At 28.4% G+C, this 23130-nt stretch overlaps 2 protein-coding genes and 2 non-coding genes across 4 annotated transcripts; all 4 read left to right on the plus strand.

The window, feature by feature from the left end:
• Positions 1 to 846: 846 nt before the first annotated feature.
• PGO_011680 (protein kinase) lies at positions 847 to 3982 on the plus strand (the record flags this gene model as incomplete). The annotated part of the gene is made up of 5 exons (XM_028685808.1): positions 847 to 2359; positions 2543 to 2757; positions 3035 to 3152; positions 3514 to 3615; positions 3807 to 3982. 5 exons carry the CDS (start codon positions 847 to 849, stop codon positions 3980 to 3982), a joined length of 2124 nt encoding a protein of 707 aa, XP_028541609.1.
• Positions 3983 to 6279: 2297 nt separating this feature from the next.
• PGO_011690 (von Willebrand factor A domain-related protein) lies at positions 6280 to 7206 on the plus strand (the record flags this gene model as incomplete). Its single annotated transcript, XM_028685809.1, has 1 exon — positions 6280 to 7206. One exon carries the CDS (start codon positions 6280 to 6282, stop codon positions 7204 to 7206), a length of 927 nt encoding a protein of 308 aa, XP_028541610.1.
• A 3788-nt stretch (positions 7207 to 10994) lies between these two features.
• PGO_011700 lies at positions 10995 to 11124 on the plus strand. The gene has a single exon (XR_003699409.1). It is a non-coding gene; the product is annotated as a 5.8S ribosomal RNA (ribosomal RNA).
• Positions 11125 to 12485: 1361 nt separating this feature from the next.
• Positions 12486 to 18610, plus strand: PGO_011710. Its single transcript, XR_003699410.1, has one exon. It is a non-coding gene; the product is annotated as a large subunit ribosomal RNA (ribosomal RNA).
• Positions 18611 to 23130: the final 4520 nt, after the last annotated feature.

Here is a 23130-nt window from a genome sequence, read left to right on the forward strand (position 1 = left end):
TTACAAATAATATATAGCTTGCTTATTTTGCCAAATAGACGAGGAAAGGAGAGAGCTTTAATTACACTATAAGAAAAAATAGGACAGAGACAGTTAAGTATAATTTGCTGATATAAACATATACGTCCATATGTGAACTCTTGCAAGGTACTCTAAAAATATTTTTATATGAAGGAGAAACAAGCATTGATTTTTCCACCAATTCTCCATCTCTTATTTATATGTCAAAGTGTGGAATCAACAAAGAATCATTCTATATAGACAGAAAAAGTACACGATAAGGAACATTTTTTTTACGGAATTTTATTTCAGAATCACTTGAGCGTTTAGGAAAAATGTTATGTTGACATGTTAAATTAGGTAAAATAAGAAAATAATTTTTCCTCTAAGTAAGGCCAAAGAAAAATAGACACAATCATCTAACTTTTTATGGCCATTTTGTATCTACAATTCCACGTGGGTGTAGATAGAAAGAGGTGCTTTTATTTCTTTTTTGATGAAAAAAAAAAAAAAAAAAAAAAAAAAAAGTATTGTAATTATACACCATCGGTGAGTAAAAAAAGAAAAGGAATATATAATTCTATAAAAAGGTGATATACAAATATAATATTACATACAGTTGTGGAAGAAGAAATTCAAGAACACAAATAATCAAAGGAAAGTGCAAATTATCTAAAGGGAAAAAAAAAAAAAAAAAAAAAAGATATAAAATAAAATATATTTGACAATAAAATAGTGTACAATAAAATTCATTCAATTGATAATAAGAGGTAGGTAGTTCAAAGTCCTGAAGACGTAACAAGAAGAGAAAAAAAAAAAAAAAAAAAAAAAACACATGAGATAAAAATGAATCTGAATAACCAAGGGGGTGTACGAATAAGCAGCAAAATGGATGCGGACGGGTTAATTTCCGGATGTCTAAAGGAAAAAATGGAAAAAGCAAATGAGGATGTAAAATCGATTATAAATTATGTTCGCAGTAATAACAAAAATGAAAAGAATGTAAATTTTGAAGATCAAACTTTTTCAAAGGAGAAAGAAGGGGATAATAAGTGGAATTCTTATCGAAGTGTTTCCACTAATATATATCTCAACAACTTTAGTGTTGATAATGATATGTTAAACCAAAGTTCTAATGAAGAGTATGTTTCTATGAAGACTGTTTTGGACACGGAAGGGAAAAAGCCAGATGTGAATTACAACCAATGCAATACTATAAAAGAATACAGTATGATGTTTTCATTAGAACACGAACTTTTTCCTCCAAGCTGTGAATTAGTTGACTCAAAATGTAAAACAGATTTTGATCATAGGGATAAATTACAAGGAGGAGAAAGTGAAAAATATGAAGCACGTAAAGAAAAAGAAGGAAAAAATTTCATTTCAACTAAGGAAGATTTAAAAAAAGCTAGTTACCCAGTAGATCATGTTGCAACAAATTCGAACATTGAACATGCAAATGGATATGTAATTCAAGGTAGAAAAATAAAAACATTAGACAAATCAACAACAGATCAGAATAATAATACTAGGAATTGTAATATATCGAATAATTCTCACGATCAAAAATTACGTAGAGAGTTTACTCATATTATTCCAGATGAAGAACCTCCTGCTGAGAAGGAAAAAAAAATTTCCAATTCTGTTATGAAAAAAAATGCAACTAAGAATCTAAACAATGTTTCTATTGTGAATCATGATTTAAGGAAATCTTTTTCAGTGAATCAAATGAGCTTGAGAAATTACACACTTCACTATGAAAACAGCTTACAAATGGAATTTTCAAAAGGTACACATAGTCTTAGTTTGCGCGAAAATCCTACTTTTAAAAATAAAAGCCTCACGATTGATTATGACCAGAAGTCTTCTAACAAAAATTCCGAAGTTTTAAAGGATAGCCTCGACAAGGGTCTGCATGATCACGCTCCTGGAGTAAACAAATTTGAATCTGATAATGGTGATGCGACGAACAGTGATGAGGTAAAATTTAAGGAACCTAAATTGGAGATGGAAAAATCCGTGAAAGAGTCTATTTCCAGGGATGAGATGGCCAAAGAGAGGGTAAGCACAAGTGAAGAATCAGAAGAAAAAGAAGCGGTAAGCATATTTTTCAAGGGAGATAGAAGGTTTTTCAATTTCGATTTGCCAGCTAATGAATTAATCGAGAAAAGTAGTTTCGAAATTATTGAATTAATCAGCGAAGGAAGTTTTGGCACAGTTTATAAGGCCAAGTGGAATGGCAAAATGGTTGCAGTAAAAAAGTCTCAAATTCAAATGTCCCTGGAAGGAATGAGGTCTATTGTGCGAGAAATTAATACTTATCGATCTGTTTCGCACGAAAATATTGTGAAGTATCACGGTAACCCCAGCATCGCGCATCTGTACTCTGTCTATGTCTAGTACATTCAGCATGACTTTATTTTGCTCTACGTTTATTTGTTCCACTATTCCATGTTTGCACTTGTTTCGCTATTCAATTTTTCTATTTATTCATTTTTTTTTTTTTTTTTTTTTTTTCACGTTTGCTTTGCCACCTTCGCAGGAGTGTGCATAGACCAATCCTTCATAGGCCTTATCTTAGAATACATCCCCAAAGGAAACGTGTTCGATCTGTTATATAACAGCACATCGGTTGTACCTTACGAGACTCGTATACATATGGCTTTTCAATTAGTGAGCGTCCTCCATTACTTGCATTCCGTTAAGGGAATTGTGCACCGAGATTTAAAAACCAGCAATTTCTTGTTTGACGAAGAGGTAAGAAATATATCCAATCGGTACTTATAGCACGTGAGAAGTGAAGAGTGACAAGGAGGAAGTTCATTTTATTAACGTCTTAGGAATTACGCATCTCTTGATAATGACGCATGCGCACTTTTTCCACGTTACTCTTCGTTGCCTCGAGCCTTATATTTACTAATCCTTCCCCTCACAAGCTCGATCATCGCGATCATCGCTATCACCGCCCTCACCACCATCATCATCATAACCATATTACTACCCACTCACACACATTCTCCATTCTCATATGCAGTATAACATAAAAATATGCGATTTTGGAAAAACAAGGAAATTAAGTAAAGACGGAAAAATTATTCTAGAAGATAATGGAGGTTCCCCTAGATACATGGCCCCTGAGTGTTTCATCGAAGGTAGAATCTACTTTTTCTCACTGATACTTCCATTGATCGTTAAATTTGTGCATGCTCCCCTTTTCTTTCATATTCTTAATATAATATAGTACCTAATATTGTATTCGTCTTTTTTTTTTTTTTTTTTTTTTTTTTTTTACACTTTCTACTATTTTTCTAAAAAATTTGTGAAAGGAGTAACGCTATCGCCACCCGTTACCCCATTTTGCTCCCGTCCTTGGGTGCAAAAATTAATTCCAATTTCGCTCATTTCTTGATCTTTCGTTGATTTTTCATCACTCGTTTGTTGTTTCATTATGTATGTGTTCTACTTCTGTGGCTAATTTAAATCCTATATATTGACCTTTTGTAATTTTTGCAGGAAACTCAATAGATGAGAAATCGGACATTTGGGGTCTCGCATGTTGTCTCATCGAAATTTTTGCAAGTCAGATTCCATTTCAGCATATAAAGCAGAAGGAAGGTAAATGAAGAAGAATTGTAGTGTCCACTGATTAGATAATGTGAAGACACAAATTATGTGTATCGATATGATTTACATATATATGATCATTCATGCGAGAATAGAAAAAAAAAAAAAAAAAGAAAAGAAAAAAATAAAAACACGTGAGTACATTCTACATTATACATGTCTATCACCTTTTCTATTTTTAGATGTTGTCATAGAAATTTTAGTGAACAAGCAAAAGCCAAACATCCCTAATTGTTTTCATCCGAAGCTGTACGAACTGTTAGAGAAAAGTTTTTCTACAAACCCAGAAGAAAGACCATCATGCTCAGAATACTTAAAATTGCTCCAAGAGTTTTATTCAAAAAATGGGAAAAGTTAAAAAAATAAATATGTTAAAACTTTTACGCTACTTTGCGTATTTTTGGGGAAAAAAGAAAAAAAAAAGAATAAGAACAAATAAGTGAAAATTACATTTGGAGATAATTTTCTGTTCCTTTTTTTTTTTTAATCTATACAAGGGATGGAGGTTATTTATTTTTTTTTTTTTTTGTTTATATTTTTCCTACCCTTTTTAATAGTTACCCTTTTGGCCCATAATTTTATTTTTTTTTTTTTGTTTACGTTTTATATATTCGCCCTGATTTATTCTTCAATATTTTTAAAACGTATTTTTTTAGATTTTATTATGTTTCTCAATTTGACATAAAAAGGCATTTTATAAAAATGCAACAAATCAAGAGAGATTCAAAATTCGTAATTGACAATTTTGCTTATTTTAGAATTTTTTTTCTTTCTACATTTTGCTGCTTAAAATGCAGGTAATGCAAAATTTGTATGTCTACCGTGAGAAGACGTGAATATGTGAAATTTAAATATTTGTAAAAGCACTCTTTTTTTTTTTTTGTCTTTTTTCAAGTTATTAAAACATGAAATTTATATCCATGCAGAATATCGATTTAACGATTACAAAATTTTATTATCGTTTAATTTCATGTAAGGAGGATTTAGAAGTGGAAAATAAATTATTACGCTTATTTGTGTAAGACTTTTTAAATGTGTTTAATGTAAGGGGAAAAAATTGGTACACTCCAGAAAAAAGAAAAAAAAAAGATAATTGTTTTGTTTGCAACATTTAGTATTCTCTGCAATTCAGTGACCAATGCAGAGAAAGACACATAGAAAAGGAAGATTTGACGCTTAAAAAAAAAAAAAAAAAAAAAAAAAAAGTGGATTTATATGAGTGAAAATGTGTTTTTGTTTAGGATAATATTATAAATTATGCTTTTTAAGAATGTGTCAAAATGGAGAAAAGGTTTTTATGTTCGAAGAATGCTGAGCCGCTTTACACCATTTCAGGAATAAAATGAGTGTGCTTAAAAAAGAGTTTGTGCAGAGCTTTTGAAAGAAATACTATTTAACATTTGTATGAGAATAATTTTGTAATATTTAATAAGGGGAATTAGCATTTAAAATTCCAAATAAGTATAAAAAAAAAAAAAAATAGCATGTACTTTTTAATGGGGCCATTAACATTTACACTCTCTGTGGTTCTACGAAAGTTGTTCTATAAACTAAAAGAGATATGAATGAAGTGGGAGGTTCGGATATCACTAATTTGAGCTTCAAAATGAGGAAAAAGGAAGAGAAAATTTTACTGAAAATTAATTTTATATCTACATAATTTTATGAGAATGATCATATATTTACTTAAACATATGAACGATATTTTTGCATACTCTATTTGGATGAAAGGAAAATTATGGATTTTTTTTTTTTTTTTTATTAAAATACGCCATTAATGTCACATACATGTCTTGTGAATTCTGCACAGTTTTTGTTCTGTCCTTTTATGACTCTCCGAAAAAGGCTTAATTAGGACAATTCTTTTTTTCCCCACGTTTGTTTAATTGGAAAAAATAAAATGGTGTAGCTAGCCATTATGAAGTAGCCAGTTGAGAATTAAAAAAAAAAAAAAAAAAAAAAAAAAAAAATTATTAAAATAACAAAAAATGGCTAGATGCCACATCAAGCCTTTTAGCACCAACTAACTAATTTTTATTCCTATCCAAGTCAGATGTTCATGTTAAGTTTTAAAAAAAAAAAAAAAAAAATAGTCCATTTCATGAAGAAATGTAGATATGTGTCTACCTTTTTACAAATTGTAAAAAGTGAGCATAAGCACATGCATATATATTATTATAAATATATATTTTTTATTTTTCAAGTCTATTTTAATTTAATCATTTGTATTCTATCCGATTTTTCCATATTTAGCATTTTCGTTGCTTTAATTTTTTTTTTGTTTTTCCACATTCCGTTTTAGGTATAATACTGCTTATTCGGAGAGAGACATTTTGAACAAATCTTTCACAGTTGCATCATTTTTTCAGTTTCTTCATTTTTTCAGTTGCTTCATTTTTTCAGTTGCGTCATTTGTTCAGTTGCTTCATTTTTTCAGTTTCTTCATTTTTTCAGTTGCGTCATTTTTTCAGTTTCTTCATTTTTGTAGCCCTTTTACGAGTGTCTACTGTCCACCTCGATTTTGCCTCGCTTTTATTTGGTCTTGTGCAATTTTTCGATTAAGGACAATTAAAACTTTATCGGTTTATAAGTCAACATAAAGAGAAAGTAGAAAAAGAAAAATATAAATAATAAAAAAAAAATAAAAAAATAAAAATGAAAGGAACAAAGGTCGTATCATGTTTCTTCCTCTTATTAGTCTATATAAATGTTTCCGTATATGCAAAAATGAATGTTACGTCCAACAGTTCTACTCCCAGAATTGGAGATGAAGGAGAAACAGATGAAAGGGTCATAACATGCGTTACTGAATATGTTATTAAAGGGGATTTAGAAATTGATGATGGTGGATTTTGCAGCAGTAGCATAAGTTCCCCATCGGAACCAGAATCATGTAATTGTGGTGATGAAGCATCACCAACCCCTGGGGGAGAGAAACCTGGGAATTACTGCGATAACTATTATGACATAACTTTACTTGTTGAAGAATCAAGTTTTGTGCAAAAAGATTATTGGATAAAAGGAACAATCCCGTTTTTAGAATCAATGGTTAGAAATACGAGAGTAAGTAAAGACAAGGCACATATGTCCATAATATTATTTGCAAAGGATCAACGCGTTATAGTTCCATTCACCGATGAAATAAGTCAAGATAAGGAAAAGTTAATTGATAAAATTAGAACAATAGATGATGTGGGGTCAAGTCCGGATACATTATATGTATATGCATTAGAATACGCTTTAGAAAAAGTCATATATGGAAATGGTACTAGAAAGGATGCTCCAAAGGTAGCAGTGTTATTTTACTATGGGTTTGATTATGGGGCGAATAAGGGTTTGATACCAGATATAGTTGAAGATTACAGAGATAAAAATATAAAACTTATAATAGTTGGAATTGCTTTAGGTAATAGGGATAATGCATATTTACTTGCAGATTGTTCTATTGGTGATGAAAATTGTGCGAATGTTATATTTAAACCTTGGGACTTTGTAATTCCAGCTGCTGAGCAGGTAAAGGTAAAAATATGCAACAATGAGGAAAATGCTGGTTTACGTGGTGTCTATCCTTCTAGAGATTGAGGAGAGATGTGCAAAAGTGAAAAGTCAAATGGGTGACCCTTGGGGTGGTTATGCGTGAATTCCGAACGCTGCGTAAATATGGGACGAGAAAAAAAAAAAAAAAAAAAAAAAAAAAAAGTACAAAAAGGAAGAAACATAAAAATGGAAAGAGAGCTCAAAACGGAACGAACTAACGTTTATTCAATTTTTATATGACAAGAGGGGACTAATTCGTTTCTTAGGTGTGTGCGCACTGGGTAGAGAGAAGAAATGTACATTTGCATTTATATGTTAAAAAGACAATACAAAATTCAGAGGAAAAAAAACTGTATTTTTATGACCACATTTTTATCTACATGTTTACAAGAAAATATTTTATTAATGTTGTTTATGTTACCTATTCTCATGAATATTTGTGAATGTGTATATGGATTTTTTGTGGCATGTATGTGATGTTTTTCCCCCGTGATATACTATTTGCTGAATGAAGAGAAATTATTAGGGTACCACTAAAAATATGAACACAAATACAAATTAACATATTACGAATAACTTAAAAAACCATAATACATATTCTTAAAACACATGCAACTGAAAAAGAGAAAAGGTTTTGGTATTAAGAAACATATTATGTAAGTTCTTTCCTTTTATTATCAGAAAGAGAGTGTAATGTTTCTGTGTGTGTTGGTTGATTTCTTGGCAACAACGTTTTTGCAACTATTTGGTGATGACTATTTTTTTTTTTTTTCCTTTTTTGTCGTTGTAGTGTTGGTATGTGTTCTTTTAATAGTTAATTTTAAAGTTGTAACTTTTAATATAAGAAAGTTTATTTTTACATGAGTATTGGTATTGTAAAATATCGAGTTGTCACGTCCTCCGGTTAAAATGTTTTCATATTATTTGTTAATACGTTTGAAAAGATGTAAATTGTAAAAAAAAAACGAAAAAATAAAATTAAAAAAAAGCAAAATAAAACAAAAGAAAAAAAAAAAAAAAAGAGTTTGCGTGGATATAAACAAAGGCAGATAAATGTATTTGATAAAGGAATGGATACAAAATGAACAATATAGGGAAAATATGTTAGCACGTTTATTTTTAATGATCCGAGGAATGTTTTTTCTTATAGTGCATGAGAGCATAAAACGGTTCTTTAATTGGTATGATAAATAGGTCTAAATCTAAAAAGGGAATACACCAAATGGGGGACTAACTAAATATACAAGTGAGTGTTAAACTATAGGTGCTTTCTATCTCACTCCGAAGAAAAAATGAACTTAATTGAAAATCATTTCTTTTTATACAATTTTTTTTTTTTTTTTTTAAATCAGCTAGCTTCATTCAAAATGCTACATTATGTAAGTAAAATATAAGTTGAATTTTTTTATACGAGCGTCGAATTTATATTAAGCAAACTTATTTGTGTTTCAGAGTAGGAGAGAGTTTCTTTGCTTTTCTTTGTCTCCTTGTTTTATAATGTCATGAAGACAATTTTTTATGTAATAAAGTTGTAAAGGGCCATTTTTTCTTTTCTTTTTATAAATTTTTTTTTTTTTTATAAATGTTATGAGAACAATATTTTGTATAACAAAGTTGCAAAAGGCTTTTTTTCCCCCATTTTTTTTTGTGTATTCTTAGATTAAGGGTGAAAACATCTTTAGTCCTTGCTCAAAAAAATTGCTTTTAATTTTAATAAGAAGCTTTGTCAAAGGCTTTTCAAATGAAACGAAAAAAAAGTTAAGTATATGAATTCTCTTTTTCCGTGTATTCTCTGATAAGTTTCATAATTAATAAGAGTAACGTGAAGGTGACCTTGAGTGTTTGCGTTCACTGGATATTGAAAGTTGCAAAAAGTGAGAATTTTTAAAATGCCCATATAATGTACTCCTTCTAATAAGCTACGGTTTGGCGAATCTCTTCATGTTCGCCTGTCGGAAAGGAAAAGAAACGTTTTCAGGTGTGGGTATGATTTTAACAGGAAAACCATTATGACAAAAATTTTCGCATTATTATATGTGTATTTAAAATTTTGCATGCAGGGTGGGGGAGGTAAAAAGAAAAATGTATTTTATTTTAAAAGATTATTTTTTGTGCATTTTTTGAAGAAATGAAAATGTAGAATAATGAAGAAATTACAAAGAGGGTTAAATTGTGCGCATGTGGGAGTTAGGAATATTTTGGAAAACTCACTCAACAGTTTTATACATTAACCCATGGATAATGATTTTCTTGCACATGCAAAATTAAAAGGTTTCACATTTTATGAACCAAATTGCGTGTGACATAAAATATATTTTACTCTATCATGTTTATATATGAAGCAAGATAAGGCACGAAAATGTGCGCATAATAATATATAAAAAAAAAACAAAAATCACTGAAGTATGGATGTATCATTTCTATTTCTGTGCTTGGGGAAGAGTAAAACTAAAATGTTCGCAGAATTGTTTATTTATAGGTATATATGCACCCAAATAAGGAAATATATGAAATTATTACAATTTTTAAAGGTACACTATCGATGTTGAAAATATAACTCAATAAACATCATAAAGTTACCAAAAAAATTGAAATAACACAGAAGTATGAGATGATAATCATTTGGCAACATAAAAGATGGAACCAATGACTAATCTCAGTTCTGTGTAGTGTGTGCCTGCATGACTCATGTGTGATTGTGTTTTTGTGTTTGTGTTAATTAGTGGAAATGCGAAATAAAATGGTAATATAAAATAACCAGAATAATAGCGAAAAGTAAATATTGTTATAACTTATGAAGTAGAAATATTAAGAGTAGATAAATATTGTCTTGGGCGAACAAAAGCAATATATATATATATATATATACATCTCTCTTATGTTTTTTATATTAAAAAGGTATTTAAACATATTATATATATGTACATAAGGAAATTGAAAAAGTAATTTTTTATTTTTTTATATTTCTCCTTAAAAATAACATTTTTTAGAGAATTTCAAAAAGTTACAGATTGTGTATTTTATGCGATTATCAATGCTTGTAAAAAGAAGTGTTATAAAAAAGTATATTCCAATTTAGAAAATTTTTAGCTGTATAATTTTTTCAACATCCTGCTGAAACGCAAAAATTAGAAAAATATATAAGGAGTTGCAATAATATATAAATGTTGATATAGACATATATAAATTTGCCATAATGTTTATGTAAAATTACGCATGTTATGAGGAATAATACACATGGAAAGGTTAAAAAACGTATATTCCAAATAAGTCTATCAGTCGAATAGTATATGCGTTGTATTTACTACTACAAAAGTAGAGTACTATACTTGTTTACAATTATTTTTACGAAAATTTTTTTCTCTTTTTGGAATAAAAAAATGTAATTGTTCTTATATTATTTGCAATAATTAGAAGTCTTATATTTATATATGCACATGATAAAAAACCGGAATGACATTTACAAATGTGTTAATCACAATATAAACATATTTTGTATGGTGCAAAGTAGCATAAGACACCATACTATTAATATGCAAACAGACGTATTTTATACTCCAGCAAGGAAAAGAAGGAGTGGGTGTAGCTGCATATAATATATACACACATATATATATGTATAACATTAACCATTGAACAACGGTTAAGCTCAATCTTTTGCACATTTGTATTTTATAACTTATTATATTATGTATAAAAACAACAATTCTAAACGCAAAAAAGTGAAGTTTTGATTTTATATACAATAATATAGGAACCTTATATATATGTATATAAATGGTAAACCTCTCACTTACAATACACGTAACTGAATTTGTTTGTATTTATTTAGCACAATCTTAACGATGGATGTCTTGGTTCCTATAGCGATGAAGGTCGCAGATAAATGCGTACATGTGACACGTAATGTGATGTAAACACATTAAAAACGTGAATCATCTATATGGCTGAATGTAGTTAGTGTGTAAAATGACAAAAACACACACACATCATCAAAATACCCTTTTTAGATAATCTAAATTGGATTGATGATACTTCTGTTATTATACGTATATATATATGTAAGAAAATTATAAAAAAAAAAAAAAAAAGAAGAAGAAGTTTACTTTTTTTCTTTACTTTTTTTTTTTTTTTCATAATTTTCTTATTTAAATATATCTTTTGAATATAAAATCACATTACATAGATGACAACTTTTTGTCTTTTAGGAAGATTGATTTCTTTACATTGGGCCCATAAGCGGTTTTTAAAAAATGTATTTTTTTTTTTAAAGCGTCAAAAATGTTCTTGCTACAAAGGTATGATATAAACCTTGTTTTTTAAATAAGTATTCATGCTTTCAGATCAATATTGGGTTATCATATGTAGAGATATATATGTGTCTAAATTGTTTAGGGGAAAAAAGTGTTGAACAAAAAAAAAAAGATCAATAAAAATGGAGAGAAATATATGAACGAACTGTGAAAAAATATAAATGAAATGTCATTTTTTTTTTCCTTTTTTTTCTTTTTTCTTATTTTTTATTTATTTTTTTTTTTTTTCCATTTTTTTTTTTTCTAATATCACATACGAAAATTAAAGTAGAAATTGGGTTATATATTCTGTATGTTATTTTTGATTTTTATTAAGATTGGCATATATGTTATATTTTTGTCACAAATATATGTATTTGTGGACTGATTTTTGAAATAAGCTCTTCTGCGTAATGTGGTTGACAAAACAATCTGGAACGCTTGTTGTCATCTTAATTATAATAAGATGCTACAGCTGAACAGGGTTAATTTTTTGGTAGTGGTAAAGATGTTGGGGGGAAAAAAAATAAATAAATAAAAATACATATATACATATATGTGCATTTTTTTTTTTTTTTTTTTTTTTTTTCCCCAACTTCTTTACCACTACCAAATAATTAACATTGGAGTTTCAACTTTGGTAAGCAGCAAAGTGTCGTAGCTAGTACCCGTATGTTGAAAGAATTAGTGTCTGATGTAGGAGTGTCTTATTTAAATGGAACAAATATCCAAGGGTGTTTTATTTTATATATTATTTTATTTTATTTTCTATAGAGAGAATTAATTTTCTCTAGAAAAAAAGTAATAATAAAAAATAAAATAAAACAAACCTCGTTTATTACTGTTTCTTCATTTAAATACTACAGGAGTTGATGACTTTATTCGATTAGGCATATATGGGAAACGGTCAGCTTTGTCGTGGTTATATAATTTCCTTAGTTTTTTTTTTTGATTCTCTCGTTTATAGGAATGGAGGAATTTGTGGTATTTGAAGCAATCGCGCTCCTCTCATATCTATCATAATTTATATATATTCAAAATATAAAGCAGAAGGGCACATCCGCTGAAAATTAAGAAAAGAATTAAGCGGAAGAAAAGAAAATAACAATGATTCCTGTAGTAACCGTGAGTGAAAAAGGATAAGCTCAAAGTGGAAAATCTTTTATATATAAAGGCTGGGCCCCCCACGTGTCCCACTAATGTATATATACACATATGGTGCGGGGCTGGGTGTAGTGTTTTGGCTTTACAAAAGAATTGTCACTTTTATATAATGAAAGATGATTTATATATACATATATATTTAATTATATATATAAATATATACTTGGTAATATCATTAAACTTCCTAAAGAATTTTTAAAAGTACATATATACATATATATTATTATATAACGAAATATGCAGGAGCGCACTTCCATAGAGGGTGAAAGACCCGTAGTTTATAAATATATAAATATATAACAAAGAGGGGGAAGAAGAACGGTTGAAGTTGAATTGATTTTCCTTATCGCCTTTTCTTATCTCTTTATTTCTTTTTGGAAATCTTTCATTTTCGAGTCGTGTTCGATGAGATTGGGACACTAATACGTGTGATTAAACAATTTCACATAAAGCTAAATATATATAGGAGACCGATAGCAAACAAGTACCGTAAGGGAAAGATGAAAGAGTACTCAGGAATGAGGTATTAAATAGAATCTGAAATCGTTAAGGTGGAAAGGATTAAAGAAGACAAGAAGTAACGTGTGTTAATTTTTTGTATTTCTTTTGAAGGTCATATTTTGCTGGTGGAGATGATGTCCAAGAACATTGGCGAGATTGATTTATCGCCCAGAATTGTGTGAGCGTGGAAGTACCTGATGTAATCTTCTCCTCCCAATTTTGCGAGCGTGTAAATCCAGATCAAATATCTGGCTCATGATATTGGCATATGATTTTCATCGCTATACAGTTGACGTGCTTTATTTAAAGAAACATCAGCGAAAAAAAAAAAAAAAAAAAAAAGGAATTTTTTTTTTTTTTTTAGGAATGTAAAAGAATAGAAGGAAAATAAAATATAATAAACGATCTCGCAAGAGGGAGGAATTTATTTATTTTTACCTATTTTTACACATATCCGTTTTTTGCTGAGGGAGATTTTAAAAATTGTAGGAAAAAAAAAAAAAAAAAAAAAAAAAGGATAAAGTTTTGAGAACTCGAAATTTATATTTTTTTTTTTTTTTTTTTTTTTTTTATTTTCTTACCTTTTAAGATGTTTCTAAAAAGTCTTCTTTAACCGTCTCGTTTTGAAACACGAACCAAGGAGTCTAACACATGTGCAAGCGAACGTGTAATGTTGAAAGATAAACATATGTCCCAAAAGATGGGTGAGGTGATACGGTACTTTACATATGGGTATTCGTATATATGTTAAATATACGTAATATTTGTGTGTGTTTAAGGCCGTAGAATGATCCAATATCCCGACTTAGTTTCGCGTCGGCAATGAGCATGAAAAAAAAAAAAAAAGCCATTGTTTTTCATATTGTAGAAATTGGAATATATTTTGTGTGTGTATATGTATGGTGTGTTGTATATCATCGTGTTTTTTTTTTTTTTTTTTTTTTAAAAAAAAGAAGGGAAAAAATGCTTTGATATATAACATATTATATATATACATACATGTGATTAAATGCCAAAATGCATACAACTTTTTTTAGTCGGTTTTTATATAATAATAAAAATGCCGTACAATTTTTTTCTAGATGAGCACATGTGGTAGGACCCGAGAGGCTTTGAACTATATTAAACGTGATGAATTTTGAAAAGCACAATAAATTTTATAAATAAAAAATTGGAGGATAAAATTTATTTGTGTGTTTTTATACATTTCAAAAAGTTCAGCATTAAACACGTTTTATAGGAAGGATATATATATATACCTTTTTCTGAAAAGCTTATTAGCTGGTTATTTTCGAAAGATCTCTCAAGATCGCTGGAGTTTATTATTATAATTTTATCAGATATTTGGAAGACAATGAATATATATGGAAGAATAAGGTAGTTTAACATATATATATATATGTACCTATATTTTCAAAGTCTTACTTTTCTAGGTAATCATATAAGAGTTAAAAAAAAATATATCTTAATAGTATATTTTTTTTTTAATTATTACTCAAAAAATGTATGAATAGAATAAGATAACTCCAAGTGTGCCATTTTTGGTAATCAAAAACTGGTGATGAGGGATGCTCCTAATGCTTGGATAAGGTGCCTAAATATTCGCTCATTAGACTCCTAAAATAATAGGTGTTACTTCATTATGACAGTAGGACGGTAATCATTGAAGTCGAAATCCGCTAAGGAGTGTGTAACAACTCACCTACCGAATGATCTAGCCCTGAAAATGGATGGCGCTAAAGTGAATTACCGATACCAAGCCATAAAAAGTGAAATGGCTTTTGAACAAAGTCGATCTAACGTTATTTTTTTTTTTAACAACTTTTTATGAGTAGAAAATCGTGGGGTTTAGTATAGAAGCGAAATGCGTGAGCATTCGTGGAACATATCCCTAGTGCAGATCTTGGTGGAAGTAGCAAATATTCAAAATGAAATATTTTTGAAGGCCTATTATAAAAAAAAATACAATATAGAAACTACTGTATTGTATAAAAGATATACTTTTTTTTTTAAATAAATATGTGTGTTATTTAGCTTACAGCCATATATTTTTTTCTCCATATGGAAACTAACTAAATGATAGCCGCTCCCCTGAAATCACTCTTTTTTTTTTTTTTTTTTTAACATTTCCAAAAGAAAAAAAAAAAAAAAAAAAAAAATTATGTGCGATGTAAAAAAATTTGTGAAGAAAAAAATAAATGTTGTTCCCATAAGTTAACGTGTAATTATTTAGCATAATTTTATACCATTTTGGCCATAGATATTATTTTTTTTTTTTATAAATTATTAGTTTTATGGGGGTAATCAGGTTTATAAACCCTGAGCCGATAATTTTTCGAGTATTATTATTGTAAATAATGTAGCTGGCAACGGAGTTTTGTATATAAAGAAATACAAAATTTTGAAACCCTATTGAAGATAATTCGATCCCAACGATGTATCATGATAAGATGGAGAATATATATGTATGTATTAATTTATGATATATATTATAATATACCCATATTATCATGTATTACAAAAAAATAAAATAATGAAGTGGAAACCTCGGAGTATGTGTGTAATACAATATTTTTGTATTACACAGTAATCTTATGAAGATGAGAAAAGTATGACTATAATACGTTTTTTGCTTTGTTCATGAGTTTAAAATGGGATAGCAGCCAGAAAAAAAAAAAAAAAAAAAAAAAAACGTAAAAATGGGATAAATAATGAATAAAAAAAAAAAAAAAAAAAGCTGTACATGTGTGTGAGGAATAAAAAATAGGAAAATTGATATATAGCTGTAGAAATTTCGATTTTTATGGTTATAATATATTTTCTTATTTTTATATCGCATTCACATATACAGCTTTTTTTTTTTTTTATTCATTTTTTATTCCATTTTTATGCTATTTTTTTTTTTTTTCTTTTTTTTTTTTGGCTAGTATTCCACTTTATTGCTCATTATTTTTTATAGTTCGTATTACAAACACACTTATATGAGTGTGACGAATTATTCGATGCGGATGAGTTATTGTATATTATATGATAGGATGGAAAACACCGAATCGTGTTATGAAGCCAATCCGTTTGGGGTTTCCTAGGCGGCTTATATATCTTCGGATGTGTACCGTTTGTAGACGTATTTCATTCGGGTGAGCCATACCACGCTTTATAATTCGTATACTTGATTAATTATGTAAAAGTTGTATCTGTAAGCAGAAAGATATCTGAACTGGTTAGTAGCCGTAGGTCGTAAATTAATAGATATAAAGTAATGAATAAAGTGGGGACACACACAAAAAGGAGCATTATATTAGTATAAAAAATGTATATATATGTGAATACATATATAATGTATATGTTGCAGACTATTTTGAAGACAATTTGAATGGAATGTATATATACACATGTATTATATATGTATGTACATATGTATATATTTTATATCATGTATATATGTATCCATCCGTAACTTCCTTGATAAGAAGTTTGTTTTGAGGGCATAGGAATGGAGGAGATATAAAAAAAGTAAAAAGGAACATAGGGAAATGGGAACAGGAATAAGGGAAATGTAAAGGGGTCTCTATCTTTCCATTTTTACTGTTTTTATAACTCTTTTTGATGCAAAATCATATCCATTCACCGTTTTGGTTAGGCTATCATGTATATATATATATATATGTATGTTAATATGCATACAGTAGTAGGAGAAAAATAAATAAGGGGAAAAGAGCCTATATTATTATTTCTATAATATATATATATACTCTCTTTCCAATTAATTATTAAACCTAATACTATTGTTTGTGTAAGCTTAATATGCTGTTATCAAGAACTGAATCGGAACAAGGGGGATTTTTTTAACAGGTTCTTTGAGGAAGAAAAAAAAGAATCATATATTTATTTTGCAAATTTGTTGTGTATATGTTCTATATCACTATTGCAAATGCAATTTCTGACTATTGCTTAGAATGTCAATTTGAAGATACTTCTGAAAACAATGTTTTAGTGTAGATATATACAGATATTTATGTATTAGTTTATATATATACAGGAATATCTACACACATTGGGCATATAATAAAATGGGTCAGGATAAGAAATTTTTAAAATGGGGGAGAAAAAAGGAAAGGAAAATTTTTCTTCCCCAAAAAAAAAAAAATAAAAATAATATATGAATTCCTTAAACCAGTTAAAGTGTTGTGTCAGTGTGTATATTTTATTAAGAAATATATATTTTTGGCACGTAACATTTTGATTGGAGTAACCATTATCCCTGCACCACTTTATATAAATATACATTACTATCTAGTGAAACCACATCCAAGGGAACAGGCTTGGAGTGTCAGTAAAGGAAATAGAAGACTTAGTGTTAACTCGACTCTTAGTTTGGCACTGCACAGAACGACCCAAGAGGTGCAGCCATAAGTGGAAGTAGAAGAATTGAAATTATATTATAAGGATATACATTTGTTTTTTTACGACAAGTGAAATACCACTACTTTTGGTGTTGTTCCTGCTTATCCATTTGTAGAAAAGGGAAAAACAGGGAAAGTTGGGGATAGAAATATACATATGTACACATATATGTACACTTATTTATCACGTTCTGTAATATATAAGGTTGATAGGAAGGAAGAATTTTTTTTTTTTTTAAAATTTAAATTTGGACTTATCTCGCACATGTATACATGTATGTATATATATTACTCTCCCCCCACACTTAATATGGATGGAGACAATGCCAGCTGAAGAGTTTAAGCGAAGGCTAAAAGTGTGATGAAAACTAATCTGTTTAGGAGCACATAGAACAGATATAAAAAGTTTCTTCATTACAGAGAAAGCTCAAAGAGAACAGAAATCTCTTGTTGACCTTAAGTGGGGAAAACGCTTATATATCTTTACATCTTCATGTAGATGTTTAGATATACTTAGCCATACGCATAAGTAATCCCGCACATATATATTTATGTGTATATATTATATTTATAGATATTTTGCACTATAACAGAATGGGCTCCTTTTTCTATAGGTAGTATGCAGATATACAAAAAATGGGATTGTAAAAAAATATAGAAGAGTTAGCACAGAAGATAACTGTCTTGTGGCTGCCGAACGTGATTTAGTAACGTAGCTTTGTGATAAATGTTTTAGACTCTTCCTATCATTGGGACGAAGAAGTCTCAAAGTGTCGGATTGTTCACTCTGTTTAAAAGGGAACGTGAGTCATAATTTTTAGACCTTTGTGAATGAGGTTATATATTATAAATTCCTACTGATGATTTATAAAATTTATGGTTGTTAAGAACCATTTATCGAAATGTGACAGTAGACCATATTAGTACGAGAGGAACATTTGGTCCAGACCACGGGTACAGCGATTAGTTGAAAAACTTGTAATTGCGAAGCCACATTTGTCTGTTGGATAATGGCTGAATGACTCTAAAGCCAGAACCCATGCTGATTAATATTTTGATCTCGCTCTTTCTGAAAAATTTTTTTACGATTGTAAAAAAGGAAAGTTATATATGAATCCATTAACACGGAGACATAAATATATCCCATTAAAGGCCGTTAACACATAAATGTGTATATATTATGTATGTAATATGTACGTAATATGTACGTAATATGTACGTAATATGTATGTAATATATACACAGGCTAACATTTTGTATGTGGCGTGCTTTTTGACTAGTAGAATATATAAGAAAGATTTTTTTTCATTTTGTAGCCGACACTGATTTCCCCCGGGTGCTGTAAATATGAAAGAAGCAATTACGTCTTACGATCTATTGAGGCTAATCCCGAGTGGAATGATTTTTTTTGAAAAATATAACATCAACTTATCATATAAGATATGTTATATATAGCTATCACGTTGTAAAGTGTGTATACACTAACAACAACAAAATTTTTACAATTTTAAATTTTCAATATTTTTCCAAAAAAATGATGACAAAAAAAGGGAGAAGTCCAAATGGTGGGGATTTATTTGGCCTACTGTTTTTTTTTTTTTTTTTTATAGTACTCCATTTATTGATGTTAAGATTACATAATATAATAGTTTATGTCTTGTACTTACGTTATTCTTTCATTTGTTGATACATCTGCATGTGTGTTTGTTTTATGATATCAAATGTGTATGCATGTGACAGCACACAAACTTTTTAGCACCACATTCTAAAGGAACGAAACCATGGATAGAAAAATAGAAGTGTGTTTTTTTATGTGTGCATGCGAAGGGTAATCCTTTTTATGTATATTTCCCTGTGTAGAGGTTGCGAGATATGCTTTTCAACATGAGATACTTTTTCATGTTTAATGTAGATTAGCATATACATAAGTGAGTGTGTCAGCATATTGATGAATGTAACTTCGTGTGTAGTGTTAATCCATTTTTTGATGTGTTAGAAAGTGATGGTGGGGAGATTAGTAAAAATTTTAGCGGAATCAAAGTGTACCATGAAATTTTTTTGAGGGGTTGAAGGATTGATAGTGTTATCAGCTGACAGGAAAAAGTTTACGCTTTAGGGTTGGGTATATACATATATTTATATGTGAGAATATATGCAAAAATGTGTTTGCAAATGTATGCATATAACTGCATTACACTCGTGTGAAATGTGGAACACAAGTGTATGACATTTTTTTTTTTTATTAGTTAGAAGAGTGTATATATGCAATTATATCGAATAGGAGGTGCGCCTTTGTCACGATTACTTATTTGTGTAAAATGCCTCTATGAGAGTATCAAAATTTTGGAAATTTGGCAAATCCTTACCCTGTAGAATATATGCATGAATGACCAGTTCAATTGGAAAAAAAAAAAATAAAATAAAAATCTAAACAAAATGTATGGATGAATGAATGGAATGCTTGTACTACACACCACAGTGGACAAATACTGTAATTTTTTACGATTGTCTACCATCACGATAGCACTAATTTTTTTTTTTTTTTTTTTTTTTGCTAATCGTTCGTCCGTTCCATTGTTTACGTGGAAAAGCAGAAACATTCTTTTACCCGAAATGATAAAGAAAAATTTGGAATACATTGTTACAAATTTTGTCATAAAAAAGGTAAAAAAAAAAGAAAAAAACAGGAATCTAGCTTTCTAGATATGTAATTATCTGTAATGTTAGAAAATGATTAATTTTAAGGTGGAGATGAAGTTTCTTCAATTTAAAAAAAAAAGAAAAAAAAAAAAAAACATGGAATATGATAAGTAATACATATATATAAAACAACCTGTGCTAAAAATAGAAATAATTATTTTAAGGATTCCATGATTATACTCCTGAGACCCTATAAGTTTTGAAGGCATGGTATAGGGGTAAACGATTAACAATTGTATTTACGACAAATAAAGTAAAGTTAAAGCTGGTAACAATGATAATGAAGTTTTTTTTCACACTGTTGAATAGGCCTTATGTTTAGAGGTATCATTTTACAAAAAAAATACGAATAAAACATCTATCAAATGTGAAATGAAAAAGTAAGTTCTCAGCTGGAAATTGTATTCATAATTCTACCATCACTTCCTGTCTACAGTGTTATAAAATTAAAAGAGGGATACATTATATATGTTTTTTTTTTTTATCTTTCTCGTTCAATTAATTATACATTATTGTTTTACGTTTAGAAGTTAAAGAGTTCGGCTAAATAGCACACATATGTCGAACTGGGTTGAAAAGAAGGATTGTAAAATAAATAAGCACGAGTAGGGATAAACGAGAGAAGAGAATTCTTTCACATATTTTCATTCTGTTTCGAAAAATGTGATGTTTCCTACAGTATCATCATTACCCATATCTTCCTAAAAGATGATTAGAATAATAAATGAGATGAACAACTGCTTGGAGGGGCTTAAAAAATAAATATAATTTACATGTTTATAATAACACTTGAATAATTATTAATATTTGGAGGACCATTTTGGTTATTTTTTTTTCTTTGTTTTTTCTTACTTTGGATAAATAACATCTTTTCCATCTTATAGTTTTTTTAAGTAATTTTTTGCTTCATTTCAAGGAACAATATAAATAAGTAAAAAAAGATAAAAAAAAAACTTATTTGCGTGATACGGTTCTTTTACAAAATGTTGATATGTATATTCCAAAAAAAAAGAGCACTTTTTGAACTATATGAAATATTTTTATATGGGAAGACTTTACTTTTTTTAAAATGGAATAGAAAACTATGGACTTTTTTTCATACTCAGAAAAGATTTTCCTCGTATATATAATTAATAAAAAAAAAAAGGTACAACATAATAGTATTTTTTCTTATTTTTAGAAAAGTCTCAAGAACTCAAGAAGACCCAAGGGATATTTATTTTATTATAATTATCACATCTTTATAGTGATTCCACAGAAGTGGTAATTTTTTTTTCTTTTCTACTTCTATAGGGTGGAGGGGGAGGTTGGTACATACTGAACTTTATTTTTGACAGGTAAAAGGAAGAAAAAAATGAAGTATCTTTTTTTTTTCTTTTTTACTATTAAAATACGTCACGTCACTCTAGAGGGTGTGGTGTGGTGGTGTCAAATTTGTAATTTGAAAAAATGACAAAAAATAAATGCTACATAAAAGGCTATATATAAAATACAAGGTATTTTATTATTTATGTATAAAACAATATATATATGCACTTTGAGCTAGAAAAAATGAATTGGTTAAAAAATATCACAAAAATGTAATAACCCCTCAGAGAAATGAAAAAAAAAAAAAACTCATTTTTATTTTTTTTTCTCCTCTTGCTTGGCATAAAAATGGACCCTACACTACTACCCTAATAATTTTTTGTAGAATGTTTTTATTATACTAAAATTTAGGAAAAGGAATATAACATACGGTCGCGAATAGAAATTTGTAAAAAAATTAATAATAATAGATATGTATAAACTTTTTCATACACTTTGTGATTTTCGCAGCAGCAAAAAAGTAAAATATCTTTTTATTCATTTATTTTATTTTTGCAGAAAAAAAAAAAAAAAAAATTTTTGTGGGATTTAAAGCTACCTCCTCTGGTATGTAAAAAATAAAATAATAAAAAATAAAATAAAAAAAAAAAATAATTGGCGTTGCAAAAAAAATAAAACTCAACCCCACCTACTACCCCCCACCCGCTCTTACGTACGTATTATCTAATAAATTGATTAAAATACAATTAACATTATTATTAATACATTTTCTTTTAAATTATAAAAAAAAAGTATCACGTGCATAGGGAAAAATATATGTAAATGTTATATATATATTTTGGTATAATTATTTAACCCCCCCCGCAAATGAAGGTGAAGAGAAAAAAAAAAAAAAAAAAAGAGCCCTTTTTCTCCACCTTGAATAATATTTTAATTTTAAAATGCATGTATTTTTTTTTTTGTCGCTCCTACTACAACACTAAATATCCAAAACGACAATTTTTAAGAGCACTTTTTTTTTTTCTCAAATTTTAACATTTGTATAATCTCACAAGTGGACAAGGAATTAGGAGGTGGAGGAGGAATATGTATGTTTTTCGAATTAGTTTTAATTGCCTACAGTTATAAGAAGAAAGTAGCAAGGATAAAATAAATATATTTATAGAAAAAATATAAAATAAAAATAATTTAGATATGCTAAAGCACGTAACGACTAACATATATTTTATAGTAGAGTTTTTATACTTTTTTTTTTTTTTTTTTTCTATATTTGTGCCTAATTTGGTGTCCATCGAAAATAATAGATATATATATAAAATTAAAATAATTCATAAATTAACATATAAATTAATGAAAAAAATATTTAAAAAAAAAAAAAATAATATTAGCATGCAAAAAAAAAAAAATTAAATGAGCGAAAAAAGAAAAAATGTACTAAAAATAAAATATAAAAAGAGTTCTTTTAAGGCTTTTTTAAAAGTTTTACTATAACATTTTTTCTTTTTTTTAGCACTTGTAAAAAAAAAAATATAGATAAATGATATATATGTTTATTTTCTTTAGTTGTTTTTATATTATTTTAAAAATAAAGAGAAAAAAAA

The sequence above is a fragment of the Plasmodium gonderi genome, assembly GCF_002157705.1.
Source record: "Plasmodium gonderi DNA, contig: Chr01, whole genome shotgun sequence".
NCBI classification, from domain to species: Eukaryota; Apicomplexa; class Aconoidasida; order Haemosporida; family Plasmodiidae; genus Plasmodium; species Plasmodium gonderi.